Genomic DNA, 25598 nt, shown 5'->3' with positions numbered 1-25598 from the left:
GCAGTCCTGTGTCCCCCCGAGTCCTCACGTTAGATCTCCGGGTCAGACAAGTGGAGATGGGTTGTGAGGAGGGCCAAGGCACCTGTTCAAACCCTTTACAAATCGTCTGAGGACGAGCTCCGTCTTACTGATTCTAAATGTTGTCCACTGTGTAAGATGAAACATACCGAAGCCAAAGGGTATAAACTGAAGGAAAAGTAGGAGTTTTCATAGGGGACCAAGTTACATAATAACCTGCAGAAATTGTGAGTTATGTTCCTTTCTTTTTTTAAATTAATATTTTATTTGTTATTTGAGAGAGAGTGCACAAGCAGAGGGAGGGGCAGGCTTCCACCGAGCAGGGAGCCCGACCTGGGGCTCGATCCCAGCACCCTCAGATGAAGGCCTGAGCCGCAGCAGATGCTTTACCAACGGAGCCTCCGCGGGCCCCCAGTTGTGTTCCCCGACAGTGTTTGTTCATGAGCAAGTGACCTGCACCTGAATAAGCATGGCGCACCTCTGAGGATCCTTTCATTTGTTGACTTCTATGTCCCTGGCTTATCCAAATTTCATCTTAAAAATAAGATAGTCGTACCCCCCCCCCCAAGAAAGGAGCTAGATGAAGTCAGTAGCTCTCAGGCCGAGACAGACTGACCCATGTTAACCACCGTCTCTCCGATCCCTCTGCCTCTCTGTCCTCTGTTCTCGGTCTCTCTCTCTCTCACACACACACTCACGCACACTCACACAGCTCAGAGAGTCTCCAAATTCTGCGGAATGGACCGGACACGCAGGTGCGTGTGCAGTCGGCGTGCGGGTCGGGAGGGAGCGTTGGGAGCACTCAAGGTCCCTGTTCTTCATTCTACTCAACCGCGGCTATAGCCCGTGGGACGGACACAGTCTGACCTGTGTCCAAAGGCCCTTCGAAAACAAAAGCAGCATGACTTTTCAGGGACCTATGTTCAACAACCTTTGGGGTCTGGAAATTTTGCTCTTTGAGCCTGGACCTTGACGGCTCGGCCGTAGCGCGTGGCCGCTGACTCTGACCTTTGTCAGGAACCGGGATGTCTCCCCTTGCACACGCGCTGCTCTTCCGTTCTCTGTCCTGCACTTCTTCTGGCAGGAGGTGCGTTCTGCTTGGTTTCTGTGTCCTCGCGGGATGTTCCGTCTTTGGAAACGGGCCGTCCCTCGCGTCGGCGCGGCCTCACTGCACACGGGCGACCTGCTACACCCAGCCGGGGCCTCGGGCTCGGGCTCGTGGAGGAGCTTGAGTAGACGCGTGGGGCCAGGGCCGCTAACACCCGCCGCTGCTGGTACCTTGGAACCACATCTCCGCTCCACAAGGCACCGGTTTCAGCTTCCAGACGGGATGGCAGGCTGGGCTAGAGGCCGGTGCTCGCCTCCTAAAGCTTCGACAGGCAAACCGAGGGCCAGCGAGGGCAGCGACCCACCCACAAGTAGTCCCCTTGGGGCCAGGAGCATCCGCGAGCCCACGCCTCGGGTCTTTATTCTGCTTCGAATGGCTGGCATTTGGAATAGGATTATGTTAAGAAAACACATAAGCTGGGAATTCCTTCAAGTGGCCCTTAAAACAAATTGAATACAAGCGGATTAAATCTGTTCTCTTGCCTCCTTTATTTTTTCTTCTTATGGGAAGAAAGAGCTTCCCCCGACACACTCCGTACGTGCTGCTCGCATCTTACATGCACGATGCTACATCCTCGGCAGATTTTCCAGTCCGGATGTAAGTGTCTGAAAATTCACGAAATACCAGCTCTGATTATATCTTACACTCATGCAAAATCAGTTTGTGTGAAGAAAGTTGAATTTTTACTGCAGATTTCTACCTAGAAATGTCTGGCTCTGTGTTCACTCACTTCCCCGGGCTTGAGCTGGGCCCTCCCCGCCCCCATATCTGCACACTTAGCCCTCCTAAAACGACGCTCCCACGGATGTAGGGAAAGGCTAATTTTTAACATGATAGAAAAATCATCGCGTTCCTCCCGCGTCCCCCGCCGTTCTCCTGTTGAAACCTTGCACGCCAGACACACCGTCTTTGTTCCTGTGTTGGTCTCGGAGCTCGGGGCCGTTTCTGCTGACCTCGGCAGAAAGCTGGCTCGTTAACGGTGATTCCCGCTAATGGTGAGTTTCCGCGCCTGCGTTTCAACCAGTTCCTCATCAGGGACAGTTCCGGAGAACGACGTGACAGGGTAATTGGCTCATCAATGCCAGGACAGCATCCTGAAGGGGTGGAGGGAGCCTGGGCCCCGCACCCCCTTCCTCTGCCTTTGTCTCAGAGAAACCCGAGCCCGTCTTCTGCACTTCGGGGGCGCCTTAACCACGGCGGGCCTGACCGCCTCATCCTGCTCGACAGAAAACACCTGCACACGCTGAACGTTTCTTGCAGAGGAACCGGTGGTGTGACTGCAGAGAACAGCCTGCCAGCAGCTCCAGGTGTCCCGCGAGGGCGTGGGAAGTGCCCGGAGGCAGAACGGGAAAGGCGCGGCCACCAGCGCAGCGTGAGGATGGGACAGAGGCCCGAGAAGTGCCCCGGGCGCCGTGCGCCTCAGCGTCACTGCGTCTCTGGTCCGTGGGCTTCACCGCGCCTGCTCCGAGCGTATCATCTGTCCCAAAGGTCTCTCCGCTGTTACTCACGCTCCCCACAAACCAGCCTGCTCCTCCCTCACCGTGAGCTCCTGGGACAGCCACCCCACCCGCAGCTGTGGGGACAATGACAGCCTCAGGACAGGAAGGGCTTGTGGTTTTCCTACTCCGACCAAACGATCCAGGGAACCGTCCCTCAGAGCCGAATTACCCAGGGCGGTCCCAGGAGTCAACAAAGAGCAGCACAGAAAGGACCTCACGGTTTACAGACGTGTTCCAGAAGCAGGGCATTAGGAAACGGTTATGTGTTGAAGACGGCTGTGGCGTGAGTGCCGTCTCCAGTCTGGAGAGCAGACTGGTGCATCCTTCTTGGAGTTGTCTTTCCTGGCGGCGGGCAGATCTGCACGTCCTCAGACGGACAACATTCACACACACAGATGCCGATGGTATGGACACGTGGGGCTACCACTGACAGTTGATTCTTTCTAGTGGGGTGAACTATGAAACCAAACCCTAACTTATGAGGCATTAAGTGACCACATTATCTAAATTTCTCAAATCGTAAGAATTCAAAAACATAATAACAAAATCTGCCATTAGAAAAATCTGTGATCCCTGAATAATAACTTTCTTACCTTTAGCATAACAAGGAAACCTTGATTAAATAAATGCAGTCTAGGTCATTGCAATGTATTTTGAAAATAAAATCCTCCACGCAGAAGACCAGGCCAACTGGACAAAATATAATTTTGATTAATTAAATCTGAATTTAATCTGAAATGAATTACTCAGATATTCTTCCCTGTTGCTCAAATACGCAGACAATGATAAAAAGGACGTGAGCAGAGTTTGACCAACAGCCGGCACGTGCTGGAAGTCCTTGAATCTTTCTAGGCCTGGCTCTCTCCTGAACACAGCAAGGACATGGTTTCTCCCTCTTTCCCACAAGCCCTGAAGACCTCACAGGATCCCAAACCTTAATATGCTCGCTGGGCGTGTGCATTATTAGCAATATTTTGTTTGTAGGTGACAACAGTGCTGTAGGATCCTGGGAATTCAAATAATGATCGAATTCCCGGGTCATAAATAATGGTCCTTCTATAACCTGGACAGTCCATGCTGGAAGGGATCTGATGACAGCTCAAGGACAGGATGGCCACTGAGAGCAGGAACAAAGGAACACGAAAGATTGACTTCAAGAGGGAGACCCAGAACCCCGGCCACCAGACAAGCAAGGGACAGCCCCTGCCTTTCCCAAGTGCGTGATTTCTGCCAAATCCATTCAAGGAGTGGACAAAGGCACTCCGTCTGGGATGCCCTGTGCTGACAGTGCGTCTCCCATGGTGAAGACGTCATTATCAAGGCCGGAACTCACAGTCGTTGACGGTGATCCTGGCACTAAACTCACCAAGACGGTAAACCAGAACGTGTTCGCTAAGAGAGGATGTGGAAACAGGAGATTGTCAGCTATGACTGCTTGATCAGCAAAGCATTTGGCCAGCTGGGGTCCTGGACCCAGTGATCGATCACGGGGGCCCTCCAACAGACTTCTCTGGGTTCTGGCCAATCTCGGTGAAGTGGTCTCTAGTGACTGGGCCCTGAAGTGATTTCTTCTTAGGAAAGATGCTTCAGCTTGACCCAGAGATCAAGCAAGACTTTGGTGCTTCTCTGCAAAGAACTGGCAGCGATCTGAGCCCCCGGGGATGGTCATCCACGTGGACTGTCACTGTTAGGTCCGAGAGGTGCCTGGGGACTGAGGACTCACCCAGGAGCGTCTCTGACAGGGGGTGGATGGGGACACCTGGCTGCTGGGGATACTCCGTAGGAGGTCTTAGTCTTAGGAGGTGCTGGGGGGGGCACTGCTGAATGTGAATTCTGGATCCAGGAGCCTGACAAAGGAGTGTTTATCCTCGGAGCAGGCATTCGCCTCCCAACTGTGTCCTTGTACACTCAGATTCTCACGCAGTACCTGCCAGTCCCTGTCTAGACGGTCCTGCTGGGAGACACTCGGGGCCCACATCACACACACCCACCAGACAGCCGCTTATGCTCACTTCCTTGAGTTTTTCTAGAAAAACACCACTCGTTTTGATCTGCTATCTCACTTTAAAACAGAATCACATTCTAAGCATCCAAGTTAGGATAATGATTAAAAACGCCCCAATCTCAGTGACCACAATCGCCAACGTGTGGAAGGAGCCGAGATGCCCTTCAACAGGCGAATGGACAGAGAAGACGCGGTCCATGTACACAACGGAACAGGACTCCGCCGTCAGCAAGGGTGAACACCCGGCATTCGCATCGACGTGGAAGGAACTGGAGGGATTTTGCTGAGGGAAATCAGAGAGGGACGATCATCCTACGATCTCCCTCATGCGCGGACGACAAGAACGAGTGCAGAGACCACAGGGCCAGGGCAGGAGGGCATTAAATAAGAGGAAACCAGAGAGGCGGGCAAACCATAAGAGGTTCTCAGCTCTAGGAAACAAACTGAGGGCGGCTGGAGGGGAGGTGGACGGTGGGATGGGGTGACCGGGCGATGGGAGTGGAGGAGGCTCGTGCTGTGCTGGGCACTGGGTGCTCTGTGTGACCGACAACTTGTCGAACATCTACAACTGCCCTGTACGCTGGCCGACTGAACCGAAACAGAAAGGAAAAAACCTACCTAAGTTGTCTTGTAAAGCGATTGTATTAAGTCTCCGCTTCTCCAAACTACGACACTTGGTACTTTAAAAGTAGGTTATTTAAAATGTGAACCAAAGTGCACTAAAATTGAAAGTTTAATTGTAGTCAGTGAAGAACAGAACCTAACATGCGTAAGACCCTGGATTACATTCTGCACATCTGCACAGCCGTCCTAGCAGAGCCACACCAGACACCCGCCGGGGAGCAGGGCTGCCGCTGCTGGCCAAGCGCACAGCGCTGTCGGGAGGAGCCGCGCCGCTCACCCCGTCTGCGGCAGGAGCCCCGGCCCAGCTGCAGACCGGTCACCGGCCTCAGAAGTTGGCGACCTCACCCCGAACCACACACACCCAGGAACGTGTTTGCAGGCGATTTGCCAAATCGTTCAGCTTTCCAGCGTCCCGCACACGGTCCGAGATTCTGAGCACGCACAGCTCTGGCTGGTCTGGGACGCCGGGGCGTGGGCCCATGGTCCGCACAGGGAGGCCGCGGGGCTGCCACGTGCGTCTCCAGACCGTCTCCACACGGTGCTCTCAACGTGACGACAGGGGAACGGCCTCGGGGCCGCACACGTTGGGCGTGAGATCGGCGCGTGTGCGCAAATGCCCACACGAGCGCGTGGCCGTGTGCCCAGACCTGCGTGAGGGCGCGGTGGCCGCGACCTGCTCGAACCCGCGGAACATCCAGGCTCCTGGAGTAGGGACGCTCATTGGCGTCCGCCACTCCGGGCTCATGCCCGCAGCCTCGTTCCGTCGCGGACAACGCGCCACACTCACTGGCTGACGCCTCTGCCCTTCGTGGGGAGAGGTCAGCCTCCCAGAGCTCAGAGCTGTTAGAGCTTCGAGCCAGAGGAAGAAGCGTGAGAGAAACACTGCCTTCCCTCCTAACACATTTGGCATTTCTCTAAGCCGGTAAAGACTACATCTAGATTCTTCAGAAAACGCCCACCTTTCTCTAGAAAAGAAGTGACTTTTAGAAAAGGATTATCCCCGAGTCACATTTATGGGTTTGCCCCTGACAGGAAGCTGGACGGAAAGGCAAACCCGTCTTCCATCTATTGCCCAAACCCTGGTCACCCCCGTGCACCAGGCTTTTGTGTGTACCTGTCACTCCCAACACCGGACGCCCCAGGTCAGAAACACGGTTCTCGGATATGAAGCAGAGGACGGGGTCAATGAACTATTGCATTTCAGCAATATTCCTTCCCACCCCGGTCCATGGCAGAAAGGATGACAATCGGCAACACACAGACAAGACTGACATCCCCCCGTTGGTGCCCCGGGGTCCTGCCCAGCTTCCAGCCCCCGGAAGGCAAGCGGCCAGGCCGTCCCCACGCCAGCCCCTGGACACCAGCCCCTGGGCTAGCGCGGCAGTCCCGGGCAGGGCATCCACGATCATGGAAGGTTAAAGACCAGGCGCGCCGCCCTAAGTTTCCAGCTACAGTAGCTCAGACAAGCGAGTGCCCGAGTGGCCCGATGGCGCCGCAGCCCGTCTCGGTGGCGAGCCGCGCGGACTGGAGTGGGGCGGCATCTGCTGTCCCGCAGGACAAGGAAAGGGACACTTTCAAACCAGTGCAAAGGACGCGCGGTCGGTACCCGTTTCGGCCTTGCCCAGGCCGACTGATTTTGTGAGTGAGCCGCCGTGCAACTCCGGGAGCTCCGCGCCAGTCTACCGGCCCCAGCCCCGCCGGACGCCCGCCGCGGCCGCAGAGATTACCGTTGTCGTCCTCGTCCTCCTCCTCGTCCTCCTCCTCGTCCTCCTCCTCGTCCTCTCCGTCCTCCCCGTCCTCGTCGTCCTCGTCCTCCTCCTCCTCGAGCTCCTCCTCGTCCTCCCGGTCCCCGTCCTCGTCCTCCTCGTCCTCCTCCCGGTGCTCGTCCTCGTCCTCCGAGAGCTCCTCCTCCTCGTCCGCGTCCTCCGACCCCTCGCTCTCGTAGCACTCGTCCACCGAGGAGCTGTCGGCTTTCACGGCGAACGGCTTTCGCTTGGGAGCAGGTTCTTGGGGCTGCTTATCCTGCGTTTTTCTTTTTTTAGCCAAGGGGCAGCCGTATACGCTGTGGAGAGAGAGAGAGAGAGAGAGAGCCGGGTCACTATCTTTGGGTGTTAGAGCACCAGGGTCCCAGGTCAGGGGAGCCGAGACCCCGCATGAGTGCCGTCCACGCAGGGACGGAGCCGAGACCCCGCATGAGTGCCGTCCACGCAGGGACGGAGCCGAGACCCCGCATGAGTGCCGTCCACGCAGGGACGGAGCCGAGACCCCGCATGAGTGCCGTCCACGCAGGGACGGAGCGCATCTGGTCCCCACTGCACGGTCTCCCTGCCCAGGCCTTGGTTACAGCCATTGCACACAAACGCAGAGGTCCCATGACCCATGGAGTTCAGGAGGATGCTTGGTGACACACTGCCCCCACATCACGCAGGTGACAACACAAATTCACCTTTTTAAACAACCAGCCAAATACGCCTTCAGTGCAATGTACATTCTACAAGAAGACTGGGTCCGTGCACAGTAAGTTAACACACACGCACTCTGTGAAGTATGAAAATATGTGTGTTGTGAGAAAGCTCTGGGTGTACTTGGATCTTTCTACCCTACAAACAACGGCGTCTGTAAACAGAACACACTCCTCGGAGATGAACCGTGCACGCCTGTTGCTGAGGACAGCCACGCGACTGAACCGTAAACAGAAGATCATCTCGACTTTACAGAAAGCAACTCAGCATTAGAGGCGGTCATCCCTAAATCTTGCTGAAACTGGCCCAGACTTGGGTCAGACCCTTAGAGCAGCCCCCACCCCCGTTCTCTCAGGAAGGACAATTTTCCCAAATGACGTTGGTTATGGCGCTTGTCGTCCTGGAAATCCCACAGCTGCAGCACAAGAGGAAAGACACGGAGGCACAAAGAGAGACACTCCTTCGGTCTGAAACAAGATGCGCCATCTCCGTGACCGACTGAGCAGCCGCAGCACTCTGATTAGCTTTCGGACCTGAAATGTGGAGCACGGATCCTATGCACCCATTTTCCGAGGCTCCTTGGTGCCGGGCCCCAGGCCCTGCCAGATTCAGAGAGGAAAGTCACAGATGTAGACAGGGGAGTGTGAGACCATGCTGGAAGCAATCGGTGTGGTTCACACGTGCACAAAGGACCCCATGCCATGGGCATGTAGGGAAGGGCTGTTGAAGGAACGGAGGGCATGTGATCAGTGCTGTGACGAAGGCACGACAAGGGCGCTACATTATCAAGAAAGAGGGAGGCGCGGCGGTTGGAGGGAGCCAGGGCATGCCCCAGAAGGACAAGGCTGGGGACACCCAAGGGGATGCATGAAGCTATTCAAATGCATTTTAAACAAAACAGAGACTTTGCAAAGATATAAACATCAGAAAGAGTATGATCAGTGCAGAAAAGAGACAAAAAACCAAAGGTGCGAGGTTTAGAGCGTGTGATGGGGGCGGGAAGCAGGAAGGCGGCCGGCGTGAGCCAAGGTAAGGATCGGCCGACCAGCCTGGGGACTCAGGGACACGCCTTGCCCGTGGGAGGAGCGTGAGAGAAAAGGGTAGGAAAGGGGTCCCTCGCCGACCTGGTGTCGGGTGACAGCCCTCAGAGCCTCTGCTGGACACTCGAGTCCCTGATGAGCTCGGGGCGGCCCAGCAGAGAGAAGAGGAGGGAGTCGGACGGACGGCGGGTCGGGGGGATGTGCACCAGGAGGCGTTCTGCTGGGAACACAGCGCGTGTGAGCTGCCTGTGGCAAGTCTCACCCAGGGAGGGGTTGGACAGACGCTCGGTTTTGTACTTCAGGGTCCCCCGCTGTAACCCAGCGCCTCACATGCTTGCTTCAGGGATGGAAGAAAAAGATTAGTGCGGCGCCTGGTGCAAACTCGGGCCCCAGGGAAAGGCGGTGACTGCTCTTAGATCATGGTTGCGATTCGTGTTCCTGCTCAGGAGCCCAGCAGTCCGGCAAGCCTGCCCGCGTGCAGTTTGGACACTCGCCTTCGGCCGCTTGTCACTACTGTCGACGCTTCCCAGACAATTCAGACCGGGGCGCGGCGGGAAGGGAGATGATTTCATGTCTCAGCCAATGATTTCTTCTGCTTGCTTGGGTGCTTCCATAGCCTAGTGACGATAACGTGATTCACCGGCTGCCCTGGGGGCCGCTGGCGTACCCAGAGCCAAGGTACTTCCTGCACAGCCGAGAGTGCGACTGTGGCCAGTCCCTGCTTCAGTGTGCCGGCGTCCCTTCATCTGTCAACCAAGGGCCACGGGTGACTCCCGAGACTCCACCCTCTCCAAAACCCAGGGTGATCAGTCATCGGCCTTTGAAACTTGGATCTCTTAAAAATGTAGTAAATCAGGACAAGAATAATCCTATAGCCAGAGAAAACCTGGAGAGAATATGTCTTCATCTATACAGCATTTCTAAGATGACATGAACGAGCTCTGAGCTTTCTTCTGTGTGTCTCTTTCCACGTCCTGGGGAAACCGAGTCAGTGGCCTTGGAAGGCGCCCCCCTTGGCTGTCCTTCCGTGGTGCTGGACCCCCGGGTCAGCACACTGCAGCCGTGCCCAGGCTGTGTCTGTCCAGATGAAGATGAGTGGGAAGCGCCTTGCTGCGCCGAGTCGGCCCACGGTGTCCGCTCACACCCACCGAGGAGCCCTCTCGGCTTCAGGGCTCCCCGCACAGCGGGCGCGCCCCACAGCGGAGCACCAGGCCTCCTCTGACCATCAGATCCATCCAGATCGCTGTGAGGTGAGGTACACTCAGCCAGCTCCAGGCTTCAGCGACTCAACTCGAAATGCTTCAGGACAACGGGCAGAGGGCGACTCCGGGCAGGCCAGCCAGCACCACGGCTGGGGCTCCTGGGTCACCTCCCCTCCATCCGCACACACCCAGTTGCTCGGGTGCCCACGGGTGACTCAGACCTTAAACGGCCGGGGGGTTAATTTTCAGGGCCGGAGCGTGGACATTATCTTTAAAACAGAGGCTGCGGTGAGACGTCACAGAGCTGGACTTTGGTCTGGACGCACAGGCTGCTGGGATTCTGGGAGCTGATCTGTCGGGCTAAGGGAGAGTCTGAGAGCCTGGGGGCCGAGCTGTATGGAGGACACTGCAGGGGGGTTGGGGGGCGTCTGGCTGTCAGGACGGCTCCTCCTCAATGTCTGCCCACCGGGCCCCCCTGTTGCCATGTGAGGACAGGAACCACGGCCCGGCCCCCCTGCTCTGGTTCCTTTTCCCATCTCCGGGCGCCCACTACGGCTCCCTGTCCTCTAGAGCCCTCTGCAGGGGCGAGGAAGGGGAGTGGGGGAGGAGACGGAAAGGAGGGAAAGCAGAAACGCCGCTGAGTCGGGCAGCGGGAGAAGCGTGGCGCGGAGCAGCAGGGCAGCGGGAGAAGCGGGAAGGAGTCGGCGTGTGCCTGCCAGTCACCGCCCGAGCCTCGCCGAGCGGGTTCCGGGTTCAGCACAGATGCATTCGGCAGGCAGGGCAGTGACACGCAGGGGACGGCACAGGCAGGGCCCTGCATCCCTGGCTCGACTCTGTTGACACCAGGATGGGCTCCTGGACACTGGCTGGGCCTCAGGCTACGTATCTGTGTAATGAAAGGACTGCCTGTCCTTTGTCCTAGCCCGTTGTGCTACAGTGCTAGAGCGTCCAGAATTCCCCAACGGTCTCCGCACGGTTCCTACTGAAGTCTGAATTCCCCCGTCTCCTGCTCGGCCTCTGTTTATGACTTTGGAAACCATTTCGGCTAAATTTCAGGCTGGAGTCCGCTGACCTCACACATGCAGGACTTTTTGCTGATTCGCATGGTCGGTGCTCAAAGCCTTTCCCTGCGTCCATTAAAGGGAACGGGGGCTCGTGTGGCACACTTTCTGCAGACACACTGCATCTGCCCCTCTCCTACTGGATCCAGCCTCACTGGCCGCCGGCTCCTGGTGCCGACTTTAAACGTGGGAGCAAAATCCAAACCTGCAAGGGAGATTTCATTCACGCGTCAGACAGCTGGTGGCCGGGAACCTGCTCGAGTCCCGAGAGGCCACCTGGCCTACGAGACCCCAGGGTTTAGACTGTTTCAAAACCCAACTTGCAGGACAATCCTGCAGCCGGAACCCACGTTCTGTAACATCGTGTCTGCGACGAGGCGGCCAGCCCCCGGGAGCAGAGACGCCGCACGCCCATGAGGACGGGTGCTGCCCCCCTCCCCCGGCAGCCGGTGTGGCCCACCCAGGGGCTATAAAGGTGGGCGTGCTTCACAGCTGTGTCCCCCACAGACTCAGCTGGGCTCACCACCACCAGCATGGACGAGTCTCTCTATGAGGACGACGGAGACCCATGCTGGACGGTCTCCGCTTTCCAGAAAACACACGGAATGCACGGAAGAGCCTAGCAATAACCGGGAAGCTGACAGGAGGGGAAGCTCCAGGTAAGCAGATGCGGCAGGTGCGTGGCTGCCCATCCCCCACGCCCCTGCGTGCGGGAGCGCCCGAGCTCTGCGGAGAGTCTGGGGTCTGTGCCGCTGCTCAGTCCCCAGTTCTGCTCCTCAGCAGCACAATTCGGCCCCAGCGGCGTACTTCCCGTGGCGGCCAGTGGAGCCTTGCCGACGCCTGCGGATCGAGGAAACCATAGCTTCCTCCAGGTATTAAAAGTGGAAGCCCTTGCCCCGTCCTGGGGTGGCGGGTTCTCCTTCACGAGACTAGAAGACGGCCTGTGTTTCATCGTCTGTGCGTGTTGGAGCCGGGAGGCCCCGGTACGGCAGCTGCCAGTCCCGTGTGGCCGCGTGATCGAAGCTGAAGAGAACGAGAAGAAGGAACTCTTCAGTCGCGCGAGCCGCATTTCCAGTGTCGCAGAGCCGCGGTGGCCAGGGCGAGCCTGCTGGCTGTCTCCGTCGTCCCAAGCAAGCCCGTGGGCGGACCTGAGCCAGCCGGCCGGGACGCCGTGGGCGGACCTGAGCCAGCCGGCCGGGACGCCGTGGGCGGGCAGCAGGTGTCTGCAGAGTGAGCCCCTGATGGAGAGGACAGCAGGACGACGAGGAGGACGGACAGGGACGCCCAGCGTCAGGCGGCCGCTCAGGATTCCAGAACTCGACCTCGAGAAAGCGCCGTCTGTTCCTCGAGTCACAGACAAAAGCTTCCCTGCGACCGGGCTGCCACGAGGGCCGAGGAGAACGGCAACGTGTCCGTTTGTCCCATGTCTGTCCTGTGGCTGGCAAACATCAGATTCTCCTGAAGGAGTGAGGCCGAGGGCGCCCTTGTCCCCAGTTAAGAACGCGCCTCACGGAGCAGCGCAGACACACTCACCTCCCAGGGACGCGTCGACACTTGCCTGATGGAGACGATGGCATCACGGCCGGGGTGCGGCAGGAGACAGACAGGCGGCGAGCCACGTGGCTGCCCCCGTGGGAAGGACGGGCCACGTCTCTGCAGATGAGAGAGGGCCGCGCCATCCCCCACACAGAGAGGGCTGTGAGCGGCATCTGAGCCCCAAACACACACAGCGCTGGGGACACAGGTGCCCAGAGGAGGTTGATGCATGTGCTCGTCCTCGAGCGCTGGACTCCCTGCAGGGTGCAAACGGCAGCCCACGAGGACCACCTCCCTGTCGGCCTGAAGGAGCCTCTGCCTCGTTGCTCTGAGGGTCTGTCCCCGAGGCATCCGTCCATCTGGGAACCCCGTCACCCCTCACGGAGTGCCCTGCCCACGCTCTGTGCCGGATCTGCCACTCTCCACCCTCCGTGGCCTCTCACGCGGCTGCGGTGCATTTCCAGGCGCTCACGGAAGAAGGGTGTGTGAGGGGGACGTGTTGGAGGTTGCGTGTGTGGACGTGTTCCTGCGCGGCCCTGCCTACCACGGTGGCCTACCCAGGGACCAAGCTCCAACAGCCCCGCTCTGGGTGTGAGTGCTGCCTCCTTTCTGGTGTCCAGCTCCTGGCGACTGGCCACGGAGTCCACAACTATGACGAGTTTCGGTCCTCTGTAGGATGCAGGGGTTCCCGAGGCTCCTGGCAGGTCTGTCGGGCTGAGGCATGTGCTCACCTCCTGTGCAGGGCGCCTGGCGGGCCAGGCTGTTCTGCAGTCGGCTCGGGAAATTCTGCCTTTGCTTCTAGTGCTACTGTATCCTCCCTGGTTCCTCCGGTCCCGAATTTCTAGGGTCTGGATGCTGTGATTCTGAAGCTGCCTCTTGCAATGGTCTTATCTTCTCTGTTTCCCCCAGAGTTTTGTGCTCTAACTGCGACATTCCTTTGACTTTACCTTCAAGCCTTGCGTTTTTACTTCTTGTGTATTTTTTTAAGTTTCTTTGGGGTCCTAATTGTTTTCTAAGTAACTGTCTTCCCATTTCTTTGAGAGTATTCCGTTTTTAGGGGAGGAGTTCCTTCTTTCGACACAATCTCTGTTTTCTCCGGGTTGTTTCCTGTTGTTCTGTCTAGAGGCTTCTCCACGTCTCATCTCATCTCCACGCACCTGCACACAGCGCAGGACCATGGTGACGGTGGGCGTCAGACCAGGCTGTGGCCATGCAACAGGAGAGCACAGGTTTCCCCTGGCACACGACATGCTCGGAAACTAGTGCAGAGACACTCAGGTCTGGGCATTCCGGACACAGATGCTCACCCGGCCCTCCTGTCTGCCCTCGGCCTTCAGGGACCCTGTGGTTTGTTCCCCCAGGAGAACACTTGGCTCAGTGTATCACATCTCGGGGGAAAGGGGCTGCTTCACTCGGCTCAGGGTCGGATGGCAGATGAAGGGGTCCTGCCCCTCCGCACACGTGAAGCCAGTTTCCCAGCTGTCAGACCCGTCGTTGGAACTGTCTGGTGCCACCAATTCCCGAGGCTTAGGGGGTCCAGAGTCAGGTCTCTCCGGGGTGACCATGATGCTGCTGCTGTTGGGGGCAGGCGACTGACCACTGGATCAGACGGTCCTAGACTCTTGGCTCTGCTGCTTCCAGAATTCCACAGCTGCCCCCCAACCCCATTGTTTTTCCCAGGGTCCCTTTGCCTGTGAGAAGCAAAGGCTCGGCCATCATTTCAGGGAGTTCTTCAAGGCAGCATGAGCTAATAAGCGTGTTCGACTCTTTCTCGAACTTGGACATTGTCTACTTCATTCTCAAGAACTGAAAAATGTGGCTCTGTCCTCGCTCTCCGATGTTAGACCCACAGCATGGCCCGGAGCCCTCGTGGCGGCGAACCATCCCCGCCTCTCCTCCTGCAGTCCCTCACCCACCCTCGGCCACTCTCCCTCACGGACCCCCGGCGACCCAAGTTCCACCCTCTCCTCCGAGTCGCTCCTGACCAGCCCGGAATTCAGGGCCCTCTTCCTTGGAGGACTCTGCACTGTTCGATACTTAGCACCAACTGTGTCAACCCTACCTTACAGGGAGCTCGGCTTTTGAATAGGCATTTCCCTTAGTTGTTTTCTCTTTGGCTTAGCGACTTGACTTAGGGACCTTCTAGCTATTACCCCAAATCCCCACTGTGCCCAGTGACGGGGTGGGTCTTCAGTCCCTCTGTTCGAGGGATGGGTGCTGTGGACACCTTCGGTGCGGCCCTCAGCCCCCGTTCTACCAGCGTCCGGCTCCCAGCGAGTGTGCGCCGTCCCCTTTCCCTCCACAGAACGACGCCTACTCTCGCGGCCGTTTACAAACTACGATGTTGAGAATGTGAGGATAAAATTATTCCAAGAACCAAGCTACCTCTTGGCAGTAAGATTAGAAAATTACATGGCTCTAGAAAACACACTCTACTTTAGCTAAAAATCTCAAGTAGTTAACAAGGTTTCCCAAAGTGGCCAGGCGCTTACGAGCCCATGTCCTGTGTGATGATGACAGCTCTCTCGGAGCTGTGAAGTCTGGCTGGGGAAGGAGCCTTGGAAATCACTGAGTCCACCTTTTCAGCTAGAAAATGAAGAAACGGAGGCCAGAGAGTTTAAGCGACGTGCATGGGCTCAACCCCGCAGTCCACATCAGAGCAGACTTCCTGTCCACTAAGCAGGCACTTCTCCGTCCGGCACAGGAGGGTGGAAATGAACAGCTGCCAGAAAAGCACCCGTCCCGGGAGCCCGTGCGTGCCCTGCAGCCCTGCCCGCACGGCAGCTCGGGCCTCCTGTCCCTGTTGGCTGGAGAAGCGAGCTCTGGGGGAGACACACACGAGCAGTCAACAACTTGCTCTTGCTGAACATTTACACGTCGGCACCAACGCTCCTGCCCTGAAGGGCCCTGGGCCACACTGAGCACCGGCCACGAAGACCACACAGACGAAGAGACTGAATGCCACGGAGGCAGCAGCAGGGACAGTGTCGTTGGAGAGGGGGCGCTCCTCTTGGTCCCGCCGCAGGCACGGACGCCGTGGCGACCCTTGGTGCTGCAGCAGCGCCGGGTACCCCGACAGTCCCTCACGCCAGGGCAGCGCCGTCCCAGCCGCCAGGCCTCCACCCGCAAGCGTCCCGCTCCTGCGCCATTCAGGCGAGCGGGGAGAGCCGAGAGGCAAGTGGCTTACGTGTTGTGCTGGGGGCAAATTCACAAGAAAACCCACAAAATAAGGAGCTGAAGATTTCCTTCTTCAAATACGTGCCAGGCGGTCCTCTGTCCGGTGCTCTAGGACACGGCACTTTGTCTCGATGTGGTCGCAAAGTACTCAGGAAAGTACTCAGCTGTGTAGCAGTTCAGGTCCTGCTACGGCTGAAGACTGAGTTGTGGGCAGGTTTACTCGGGCCGGAGAGGACCCGTCTGGACTCTGTAGCTCAGGTACATAAGAGAGAGACAACATTCCACACAATACACACCCGCACGTGCTCCAGGCAAAATATGCCTTTGATAGAATCTGTGAAGCTTCTTAAATATGCATTTTCTAATAAGCTGCCGCAAGCAAAAGATACAAGCTCTTCCTCCGCGCGGATTGTCAAAGCCGCTCCACAGTTCAATGGGCATCAGGCTGCAAACGACGAGCCTTAAAATCTGGCCATTATAGGGAGGATTAAAACTGTTTTCTTCACCATGTAGCCCTGGTTTTAATTTCTGTGGCAATGATTAGCTACAAGCTGCTGTGCGTGTACATTTTTTGGTCGCAGTGCAACCGTACAAGCCAATCCATGTGCCTCTGGGGCTTCCCAGCCCGCGTTTAGGGAACATCCAGCGGGACGAGCTATGTTCATTCCTTATTTACTTTCCAGCGTCCCCGAGAAACCCGCTCCCACGGAAGCACCCCACGGACTGCCTCACCAGGCCCACCACCCTGCAAGAGTCAGCGGTGTGCAGACCCGGCCGGGGTGCCAGTGCGCCCGCTGCACTTTCTCACCGGGCACCGCCCACCTGGCTGCGGGTCTCCGCGCTCTCGGGGACTGTCCGCTGTTGCCCCTAAACCCAGGTGACAAGACAGGCGAGACTTCCTTGAGGAGGGCTCCACTCGTGTCGAACAGGCAATTCTCCCAGAACCTGGGGAAAAGCCACGCCGTCGCCGTTTGTTTCAAATGAGGGGAGTGACAGTTCATGGGAAAGGTGCTTTGAGGGCAGATTTGGGACATCCACCGTGCTCGTCCCGTAGGGTCTGTCCCGGCTCCTCTGAACGTGGCCTGGCTGTCGCATTCCCTCGCTCTCCGGCCCCTTCATCTTCGTGAGCAGCTGGTGGCCTCGGAGGCAGGAGGTGCTCAGGATGGCTGTGAGGCTGGCTGTGGCCTTTTAGGGTTCCCAGTCAGAAGGGCCGCGGCAGGTGTGGCTGGGGGCGAGGGGGCGGCAGCCTGTGCGGTGCCGGCCCACTGCTTTGTTTAGGGGCGATACCCCAGGCGTCTTCTGGCCGTGAGGTCCCCGTGTGCGTGCATGGGAGCCAGCTCTGTCTCTAGCCTCCCGGCGGTAGGCCCTCCCCTCTCTGCTTTGCTGGCAGGCTGCTCAGGTCTTTGGGCAACACGGAGAAGGACCATCTTCAGGCCACACCTGCCACGCATCGGTCCTCCGTGTGGTCCATGCACTTGTGTTATCAAGCAGTGGGCTCACAGGCAGTCAGAGACGAGGTGTTTCGGTGGAAAGCCTCTAACCCTCCCCAGGGGTGTCCCACGCTGAGCTAACAAGTACTGAGGCTTCCTTGTGGCCCAGGCACTGTGTCCGTGGGAAGGGGACAGGCTTCTGGAGAAATCTTCAGACGCGGACCGGCCGCGCTCCTTGCATCAGGGTAAGAGCCGAGGTGTAGAACTTCCTTCTTTTTGTAAGAAATGCAGCAGCGCCTCGTCCACATGGTGTGGAAACCCTGCAGGGGGCCTGGAGAGGGGAAGCCGGTGCCCGCGGACCCCAGCCGGGCGCGGTCATCAGACGCGACGCGGTGTCGGACTACCGTGCTCGGGGCTGTCACGTGGCTCTCCAGTCTGTCTCCACATTTAATAATTCAAAGTTGACAAGAATGTTTTTGTATCGGTTTTCCCCCCAAACTGCCTACCTCTCCTCCCTCTGAATGGAAAGATAAGTCTTAGTCCTATAAATACCAAGGTTCTCAGACATTTTTTCGGGATATGAACGCTGCTGTGGGACCAGAGGGCTGGTCTGAAAGTTTCCTCACAGACTGTCAGCCCTGGTGGGAGCCGCTCCGTCACGACAGGTCTCGGGTTTCTCGACTGAGAAGACAGTAGATGCCTCTGACCCTCAGTGCCTTCAAAGGTCTAGATTGAAGGACCACGGGCCAGGTGTCTCTGGGGCCCAGGAGCACTGAGGTGATGGAGGGGCCACCCTTGCTCCCCGAGTCACGGGCTTGGCCCTCTGAAGGCTCGGCCTGGAGAGACAAGAGGGCGCTGGCTGCCGGCAGCTCTGGCTGCCCGGCACATGGTCAGGAGCAGGGCGGTCTGGGCAGAGACCAGGCCCGGGGCTCACTGAGGAAGGGGGTGTCCCCCCTGGCCCGGGCTGTGGCTCAGACTCCAGGGAGGTCAGCCTTCGGGTGGAGACCTGCCACCGGGAGTAATTCTGTTTCTCCTAAAAGGATGCTTGATTTCTCACTGCAGGGCTGAGAACCGTGTGGGCTTTACTATTTCTGGCGCTTTTGTGGCCACGTGACGGGAAGACGTAGGCCACCAGCAGGCCAGGTGCTCCGTGCCCTGCAGCCTGGTGGCAATTCTGTCCCCAGCAGCTCCGGGGGCATTTGCGAGATGGGGCGACCCGGGCTCAGCTCCTGCCAGCGCTGAGTGCAGCGGTCTCAGCGAGAAGGGCCTCGGCAGGCAGGAGCCTACACAACCGGATACCCTCGATTGCTTTGCTTCTGGAAAATGCTCAAGGGCCACCGAAACTCTTCAGCGTTAGAAATCGGGAAGATCCGCCCCAGAATGAGGCGTCTGACCTCGTGTATCTGACCACCCATCAGACGGGCTGAGCTTGAAGCTGCGGTTCGGCCCACGAGGGCTGTGTGTCGCCGTGGCTGCTCTCGGGGGCGCGGGAGGCTGGGAGGCCGCTGGCTGCGCTCACGGGGAAGGACCCTCCCCAGTGTCTGGGCTTCTCGGGCTGCGTCTGTGCTCCGCGCGCCAGCTGCGAGCAGAAGGACGGCGCAGTCAGGCCGACACTAGGCTGCAGACGCGGGCACCAGGAGAAGCAGGGCCGAGATGGCGCCGGCGCCTGGAGTCCTGTCCGTGGGGCTAGAGCGAGGCCTGCGACCACCCGAGCTTCTGCGTCTCCAGTTACAAGAGTGTGAGGGAAGCTTCTGGCGCACGGAGGGGGACCTCAGGCACGGAAGGGGACCCCAGGCTGCACGTGTGGCCCCGGGTGGTCTGGGATGAGAGTGGAAATGCCACGTGGGCTTCAGACACGTGCCTGGCCCTTGCGTCTCCTCCGGGCTCCTGAGCTGGTCCTGCGCATGCACCAGGGCGCCGCTGCCCCCGAGGCCGCACTGGCCCCTGCTCTCCGGCGCGCAGCCCACCGCCCTCCCAGAAGCCTGTCCTCCCGCTCCCCTGCGCCTCAAGCTGCGACCAGCTGACCATGGGGCCTCCGGGTCCTGCCCCTCTTTCCCTGCCCCCTCGCACGCGGCGGGGCCCACAGGGTCTGCAGGTGCCCGACGTGCCGTCCGGACCCTGTGTGCACGTGCGGGGACCTTCCACAGCGTCACCCTCACTGGCCCTGCCGTGGCGGCTGCCGCAGTCCCAATGGGCAGCTTTTCTGTCCTCCCTGGGCTCCCTGCCCACCGGCACCCTTGGGCCTGACACCCATGCCCACGGCCCTGCCTGCGGCCTGGTGACTCCTGCGCCCCGAGGAAGCACTCAGGCACGGGAAGAACCGGCCATCCTGGTGGCCTGGGTCCCGTCCATCACTGCAGTCGCCTTCAGCACTTAGCGGACGGCGGTCTATCGCGGGGCTTCAGGCGGGTTCGTGGACCGGCTGAAGGACGACAGTGGGAGGCTCCCCCGTGGGCCAGGCTAGTCCCACGTCCCTCCACCCGAGTGCCCTGCTGGCCCTCCGTGGGCCAGTGGACGGCTCCCCTTGCGAGCCCCGACGAGCCCGGTGGGATGTGGCCTGTCCCTTCTCCACCGCACCGTGCCCTGCCGTAGCCCCTCAGGGCACCTGGGACCTCGTGCCGTGTGTGTGTCTGCAGAGAGCTGCCTGTCCTCTGGGGAGGAGCTCTTCCTCCCCGTGCCGTCCTCCGCCTCACCCAACAGCCCAGACACACGGTGCGGAGGCCAAGCATGAGGACGGCGACCCAGGAGCCTTCTCTGCGGGAAACTGAGGCAGAACTCACCTGCGCCCCCTCTGCTCACCAACTCTTCCATTTTTCAGCCATTTTCCCAGTCAGAGCCCTCCTGTTCCCCACGTGGCCTGGCTCTGGGTGCTCAGTGAGCAGCCGCCGCGAGCCAGCGAGGGAGACCGTCCATCCGCTTTGGGGGTGCTGAGGGCGGTGCCTGTGGGAAGGACAGCATACACAGGGCGGGAGCTGCCATCACGGAAGAAGCAAGCAAGCAAGCTCCGTTCCTCACACGCACAGAGGAATCCGCGGGGCAGAGGCTCACTGGCACGGACGCCGCAGAAAGGGAGGCGTCCTCCGGCAGGGGTGACGCCGAATGTGGACTCAGCTAGAAGCCTGGGGTCTGTCCCTCTTTTGCCTTGACGGGGGTGGGGGGGTTGGGGGCAGGGGGTGGAGTGAAGTGTTCCAGATCCTTCTGGGACTTGGAGCCAAAGCTGGGCAAAAGAAAAGTCTCCTAACTTGCATTTTCCAAAATGTCAAATCTGGAGCTCGTGTCCAAGCCGTGTCGTAGACGGGGGTCCACATGCGCGGTGCCTGTTGTGTTGACGAGTGACACGAGAGAGCTTTAAAGCGGTCCCTGAAGCCTTGTCTCTGGCTCAGCGTTTCTGAGCACGTGGCACAGGATGTGCATGAAGCCGGGCCCCGGCTCTAGAGGGTCCCCGGGGCGCTGGCGTCCGCAGGGTCGTCACACCATCCTCCGCCCTCAGCCCCGCTGATGCACCCCTGCGCGTCCGTGTCAGGCCACTCACTGCATGCCACCTGACTTCCAGGACGGGGACGTGAGCTGGCTGGTGGGGTGTGCCTGTGCGCGCTGGGGGTTCAGCCAGCAGAGCCTCATCCCGGGGCGGGAGTGGTCTGCGGGGTCACGTGACCACGCACCAGCGTCCAAGTAGCTCCCAGGAGCTCTGGGATTTCCCAAATGAGCAACTGGCTCGGTCTCCCCGTCGGGCTGTAGGTCCCGCCCCCCATCTGCTCACTCCTGCGAGGTCCCCCTGCTCCGGGAGGCGGTTGCTGTGTCGTGCCGTCTGTCCGCTACGTTCCTTACCGGCTGTGTCTCAGGCTGTCGCCAAGGGCAGGGCTGAGCCTCCCTCAGCAGCGGCCCCAGGAAGGTTCGCGGAACCACCACCTGGCCTGCCCACGGTCAGGCCGGGCCCTCCGGGCAGCCCTCGGGGCCACAATAAGCCCCCTCCCAGAAGCCCGCACAGGCTGTGGGGGACGGACGGCAGGACAGAGGTGGGCATCGCTGGGCTTGTCGGCCCCTGAACTTCCGTCCATCCCTAACCTACAGAGACTTCTGTAGGATGTTCAAACCCGGAACTCAAGCAATAGAAAAAGTAATCTATGAAAATGCTCTCAAAGTACTCTACACAGTTTCTTATTTTCAGGGGGAGAAAAGCTCTAATTCTACAATTTAGAAATCTGAATTTTAACTAGATCTATTCTGTATTGTGCCTCATATTTAACTGATATTACGGAATTAAACCTGATGATAATTCTTGGGGCATCGGGCAGAGACGGAGCCCAGGTGTCCTCTGGTGACGGCCTGCAGAGCTCACGCCATCCTCAGCGCTCAGGGCGCAGGTGCCCAAGGCGAGATCCATGTTCTCCAGGAGCCTGGGGTCTGAGGCAGTGGAGGAGAGTGGGCCTGGACATGCTAAGTGGGCCCCAGCGTGTCCTCTACACAGGCCCCTGCCAGGCCCACTGCCAGCTCACGGCTTTCCTCCAGCAGCCAGGACGGCAGCAACGGCAGGGGCTCACGTACATAATCCATTCCCAGAGAAGGAATTAACCAGGCTTCTGGCCACCGGTCGCCCTGTCTCTGCAAAGAGCTGGAGGACGTCCCAAAGCCTGCAGTGGCCCGGCGGAAGCAGGAGCAACCCCAGGATCTGCTGCACAGGCGGACCACCAGCTTCCTCAGCATTTGAAGGACAAGTCTGACCAGAACGTATTCAGATGCATGGCCTAGCAGGCTTGCTGTCCGCTGGGTCACCCCAAGCTCAGGCTGCTTCTTGGGTAGATAGTAGGCAACACCACTCGGGGAGACACACGGCAGGGATGGCCCAGGCTTACGTACTGCTCTGTCCCTTCCCCGGACAAATGAAGCTGGGACAGTTTAGGGAGCTGTCTCATGCCATTATACCTGGTGACAAGAAGATTCCTTTCCCCTCCTGGAGAGACACGACAGATCAAGGGGCAAAAGGAGCGTGTCTGGACGTACTCGCCATTCCAAGTTCAAATGCGGCAGCACTGACGCGGGGGCTGGAGATCCTGGTCCCTCCTCAGCTCATGGGGACACGGACACAAGCGGGCCATGGAGCTGCTTGCCGCGTGGCAGACACAGGACTCAAGAGGAAAGGCACCGCCATGAACCCCAGGCTGATGACAGGCCGTGCACACGCCCGCGGGCAAGGCAGAGGGCAGGCAAGGTGACTGCGCACCTGCTCCCGTCTCTGCACAGACGCGCTTCTGCTTAGGCTTTGGTTGGGCCACTGGCTCCTCCTTTGCTGCCCACGCTTGTAGTTCCGGCCCGGGCAGGCGGCAGGGAGTTCTGAGCCGGGTGACCGTGACAGAGAGAAGGTGCACGGCCCTTTCTGCCTGAGAAGAAGCACTGCCCGCTGCTTCTGTTCAGCAGTGGGAAGAACCACCCCTGGGGCTCTGGGAAGAAGGGGGCTCTGGGGGCAGCTCGTCCAAACACTAAAGGAGATCGTTCTCTGGGCAGAGGAAGCCGTGGCCTCCGTTGCTAACCTTGCTGTCTTCCAGAATTTCAGGAAAAGGCATCGTTGAAAATCACAGTCTTTAAAAAAAAACCTGGTCCTTTTATAAATGGCAAAATTCCTTTTCAAGTAGGAAGGAGGTGCTTTAGAAACCGGTACCTTCTGTTCTCTGCAGTGCGACGCGGGCAGTCTGCTGAGGGGAACGGACACGGATTCCTTCTGCGGGAAGGGACTGAGAACCACATTTTCCTGTTCTTCAACTCTAGGCTTCTCCTTACGACAAGGCACCCCAGTGAAAAGATCGAAGTCATAAAAGACGATCTGCAAGGGTACTTAGCACACATTGTTAATAACACGAGAAAGTTCCGAAAAACTCCGTCCTGTCCAGCCATCAGAGCAGAGCTGCACTGACTGCCAGCCGGCCGCGGGCTGGACGCCAGCCTCCGACAGAGAAATCGAAACCCTTCACAACACAGGAAAAGGTTCATGTTGTGATGATATGTAAAAATTTAAAAAAAAAAAAAGACATACAAATTTAAGCCCAGAGACTGATTTGGAAAAACAACAAGAATGCAGCAGAATCCAAGAAAAAGTGGGGCCGCCATGGTTGGGGTGTCTCGGGCAGAGGGGCCGTGAGCGTCTGCAGGCGCCGCCCCGTTTCCTCCAGCTCCCCGCGCCCTTCATCTCCAGTCCGTAGTGCCGAAGACGAGCCGCCCCACCGCGACTCTGGGTTACCTTTGACCCCCACAGCATTTCCTGGGGCCTCGCTGGTGAATCAAAGCCCCTGAGGAGGTCGGGGGAGAGTCGGAGAGAGCGTCCGAACTGCCAAGTGCTGAGGCTCGCAGCGGGCCGAGCTCCTGCCCTGCGCAGGCCTTCCCCCTCCCCGCCGCATCGGCGGCCAGCGCCCCCGCGTGCCTGGCGCACTGCGGACCGACCCCGGCGGGGACAGGAGCGACTGGGTGCCAGAGCCCACCCAAGTCCTCCCTCCTCTGCCTGCACCACCCCTTCCTTCTGTTTGTTAGAAGTCAGCCGGGGTTAACTTAGGAAGCGTCCTTGAGGGAAACCGCGCTCGCCTCGTGGGAGGCTCAGAGGGCAGGCAGCGCTTGCTGCTTTCTGCGGGCCTGCGGGGCGGGCTGGGGCTGCAGGGGAAGGACTCCGCCCGGGCAGGGTCAGCAGCCCAGGAGGACTGGCCCGTGGGGACCGGTGCTACCGCCCCAGGGCCCAGGATTTCTGAACCTGGGAGTGCTTCACGTGGTCCTCCCCGTATTGTTGTCACTATTATGAGAATTATGACACCCCTAGAGGGGCTCCCACGGGGAAAGGGGAAGGGGCTACAGTAGCGTCCCTGATGTCTGCTGGCCAAGACCCTTCTTGGCAGCCACCAGTATTGTCCCTCATGTCCTACCCACGAGCCACGTCTCCTCAGAGCAAACCACGTCTACAGCCACGATCTTGCTCCATGCCTGTGCCCCTCACCTGCCCCATCTGCCCCACACGCTCTGCCCCATGCCTGTGCCCCACCAGGAGGGCGTGAAGCGACCAGACAAGAGGAGGGGACTGTGCCTATATATGTCCCCACCAAGACGGAGTCTCTGCTCCCTGACCCCGTGCCAAGCAGCTGCTGTCTAGGTGACGGCCAGGCCTGCAGGTGAACGGCGCCATCACACTGAGCGAGCCCAGACCACGGCTGAGATGGCCGCACCAGGACCGCCATCTGGTAGACTGTCCCCAGACGGCGGCCTCGCAGCTCAGCTGCTTTCCAGACGGGCAGACAGCACCGCCGGAGCGGGCTCCCCTCCCCCGCCCCGCCCGCCTGCTCTCAGGAGAGCTCAGCTACCCCGTTCTTGAGCCGCAGGACACGCAGAGGGGCTCGCCGCTGCCCCAGCGCACCACTGGATCGATCTGCATTATTTACGAGCGGAATTTCTTCCAAGATGCTCATACCCTGCCCTCCCTGGAGCTCTAGGAAGTGCACTCACTTGTACGGGAGGTGTACCTCCGCGACGGCACATGGACCGTTCGCTGGTGTTCACAGCCTGCGGCGTGGCTGCTACAGGACGGCCAGTGGGTCTTCTGAATCTGTTGACTCATCCAAGTGGAGAGCAGCGCCTCCTGTTAGTGGGAAGGGGAAGGTGTGCCTGCCTTGAGGATTCACTCTGAGGCCTGCAAGGGCTCACGGAGACACTGGGTCCAGACAGCCCTCTGTGAGACGGGCAAGCGCCCCTCGGGCTCCCCACGGCCCCAGGGCAAGTGCCCGGCCCCTCCTAGCCCAGCCTGGGCCCTTCAGTATCCTGTGCTCCTCTCAGGCCGAGGCTGCGGGGCAGAAACCGCCAGCTGGCTTCTCTGTGCGGCTCTCAGACGGCGCCCCGACCCAGGGCACGCACACGAGGTGGGCCTGGCTTGGGGCTCCGAGTGGCCCAGGACCGCGGGATCCCTCCTGTGTGCATAACACGATACCCAGAGATGGCTCTGGAGGGGTCCCCATCCGGGGCAGGGCCGAGTCTGCCCTGACCCCGCCCCTTCCGTGCACACCGTGTCCTCGATGGTCTCACGACTCCACAGAAGGGACAGAGCAAAACGGAGGATGGCTGTCCTCAGGTTGTTACACGTCCCCTACGCAGCCACAGGAAAGCCCTGGGAGTGATGCCAGCGGCAGCACCGTCAGGCTCATGGTTAGGAGCAGCGGGGGGACAGTCCGCTTCCTCTGGTTCCTGGAAAACGCTGAAAACACATGACGGTCACAGACAGGGCTGAAGTCTGCGTGGTAGGATGTCAGGTTGTCCTGTGGTGTCTGCCCAGGTCTGGGCTTGGGGACTAGACATTCGGGGACCTCCCACCACTGGGGAGCTGAGAGCAGGGTGGATTTGTTCAGGTGGCTTCTGGCACGTACGTTACCTGCAGACTCCACTGGACCCGGTCTCTGTCTGGCGTACACACCT

At 59.2% G+C, this 25598-nt stretch overlaps 1 protein-coding gene across 15 annotated transcripts in view; it reads right to left on the bottom strand.

The window, feature by feature from the left end:
* Nucleotides 1-25598, bottom strand: part of MYT1L (myelin transcription factor 1 like) — a 392068-nt gene that overhangs the window by 92165 nt on the left and 274305 nt on the right. For all 15 annotated transcript variants that reach the window (XM_032353449.1, XM_032353451.1, XM_032353453.1 and 12 more), the window contains exon 9: nucleotides 6982-7316. In XM_032353449.1, coding sequence (XP_032209340.1) covers nucleotides 6982-7316 — 335 coding nt within the window. The remainder of the gene's footprint in view (nucleotides 1-6981; nucleotides 7317-25598) is intronic.

The sequence above is a fragment of the Mustela erminea genome, chromosome 7, assembly GCF_009829155.1.
Source record: "Mustela erminea isolate mMusErm1 chromosome 7, mMusErm1.Pri, whole genome shotgun sequence".
Lineage (NCBI taxonomy): Eukaryota > Metazoa > Chordata > Mammalia > Carnivora > Mustelidae > Mustela > Mustela erminea.
The sequence above is the reverse complement of the archived record's forward strand: the minus strand, read 5'-3'. Positions and strand labels throughout refer to the sequence as shown.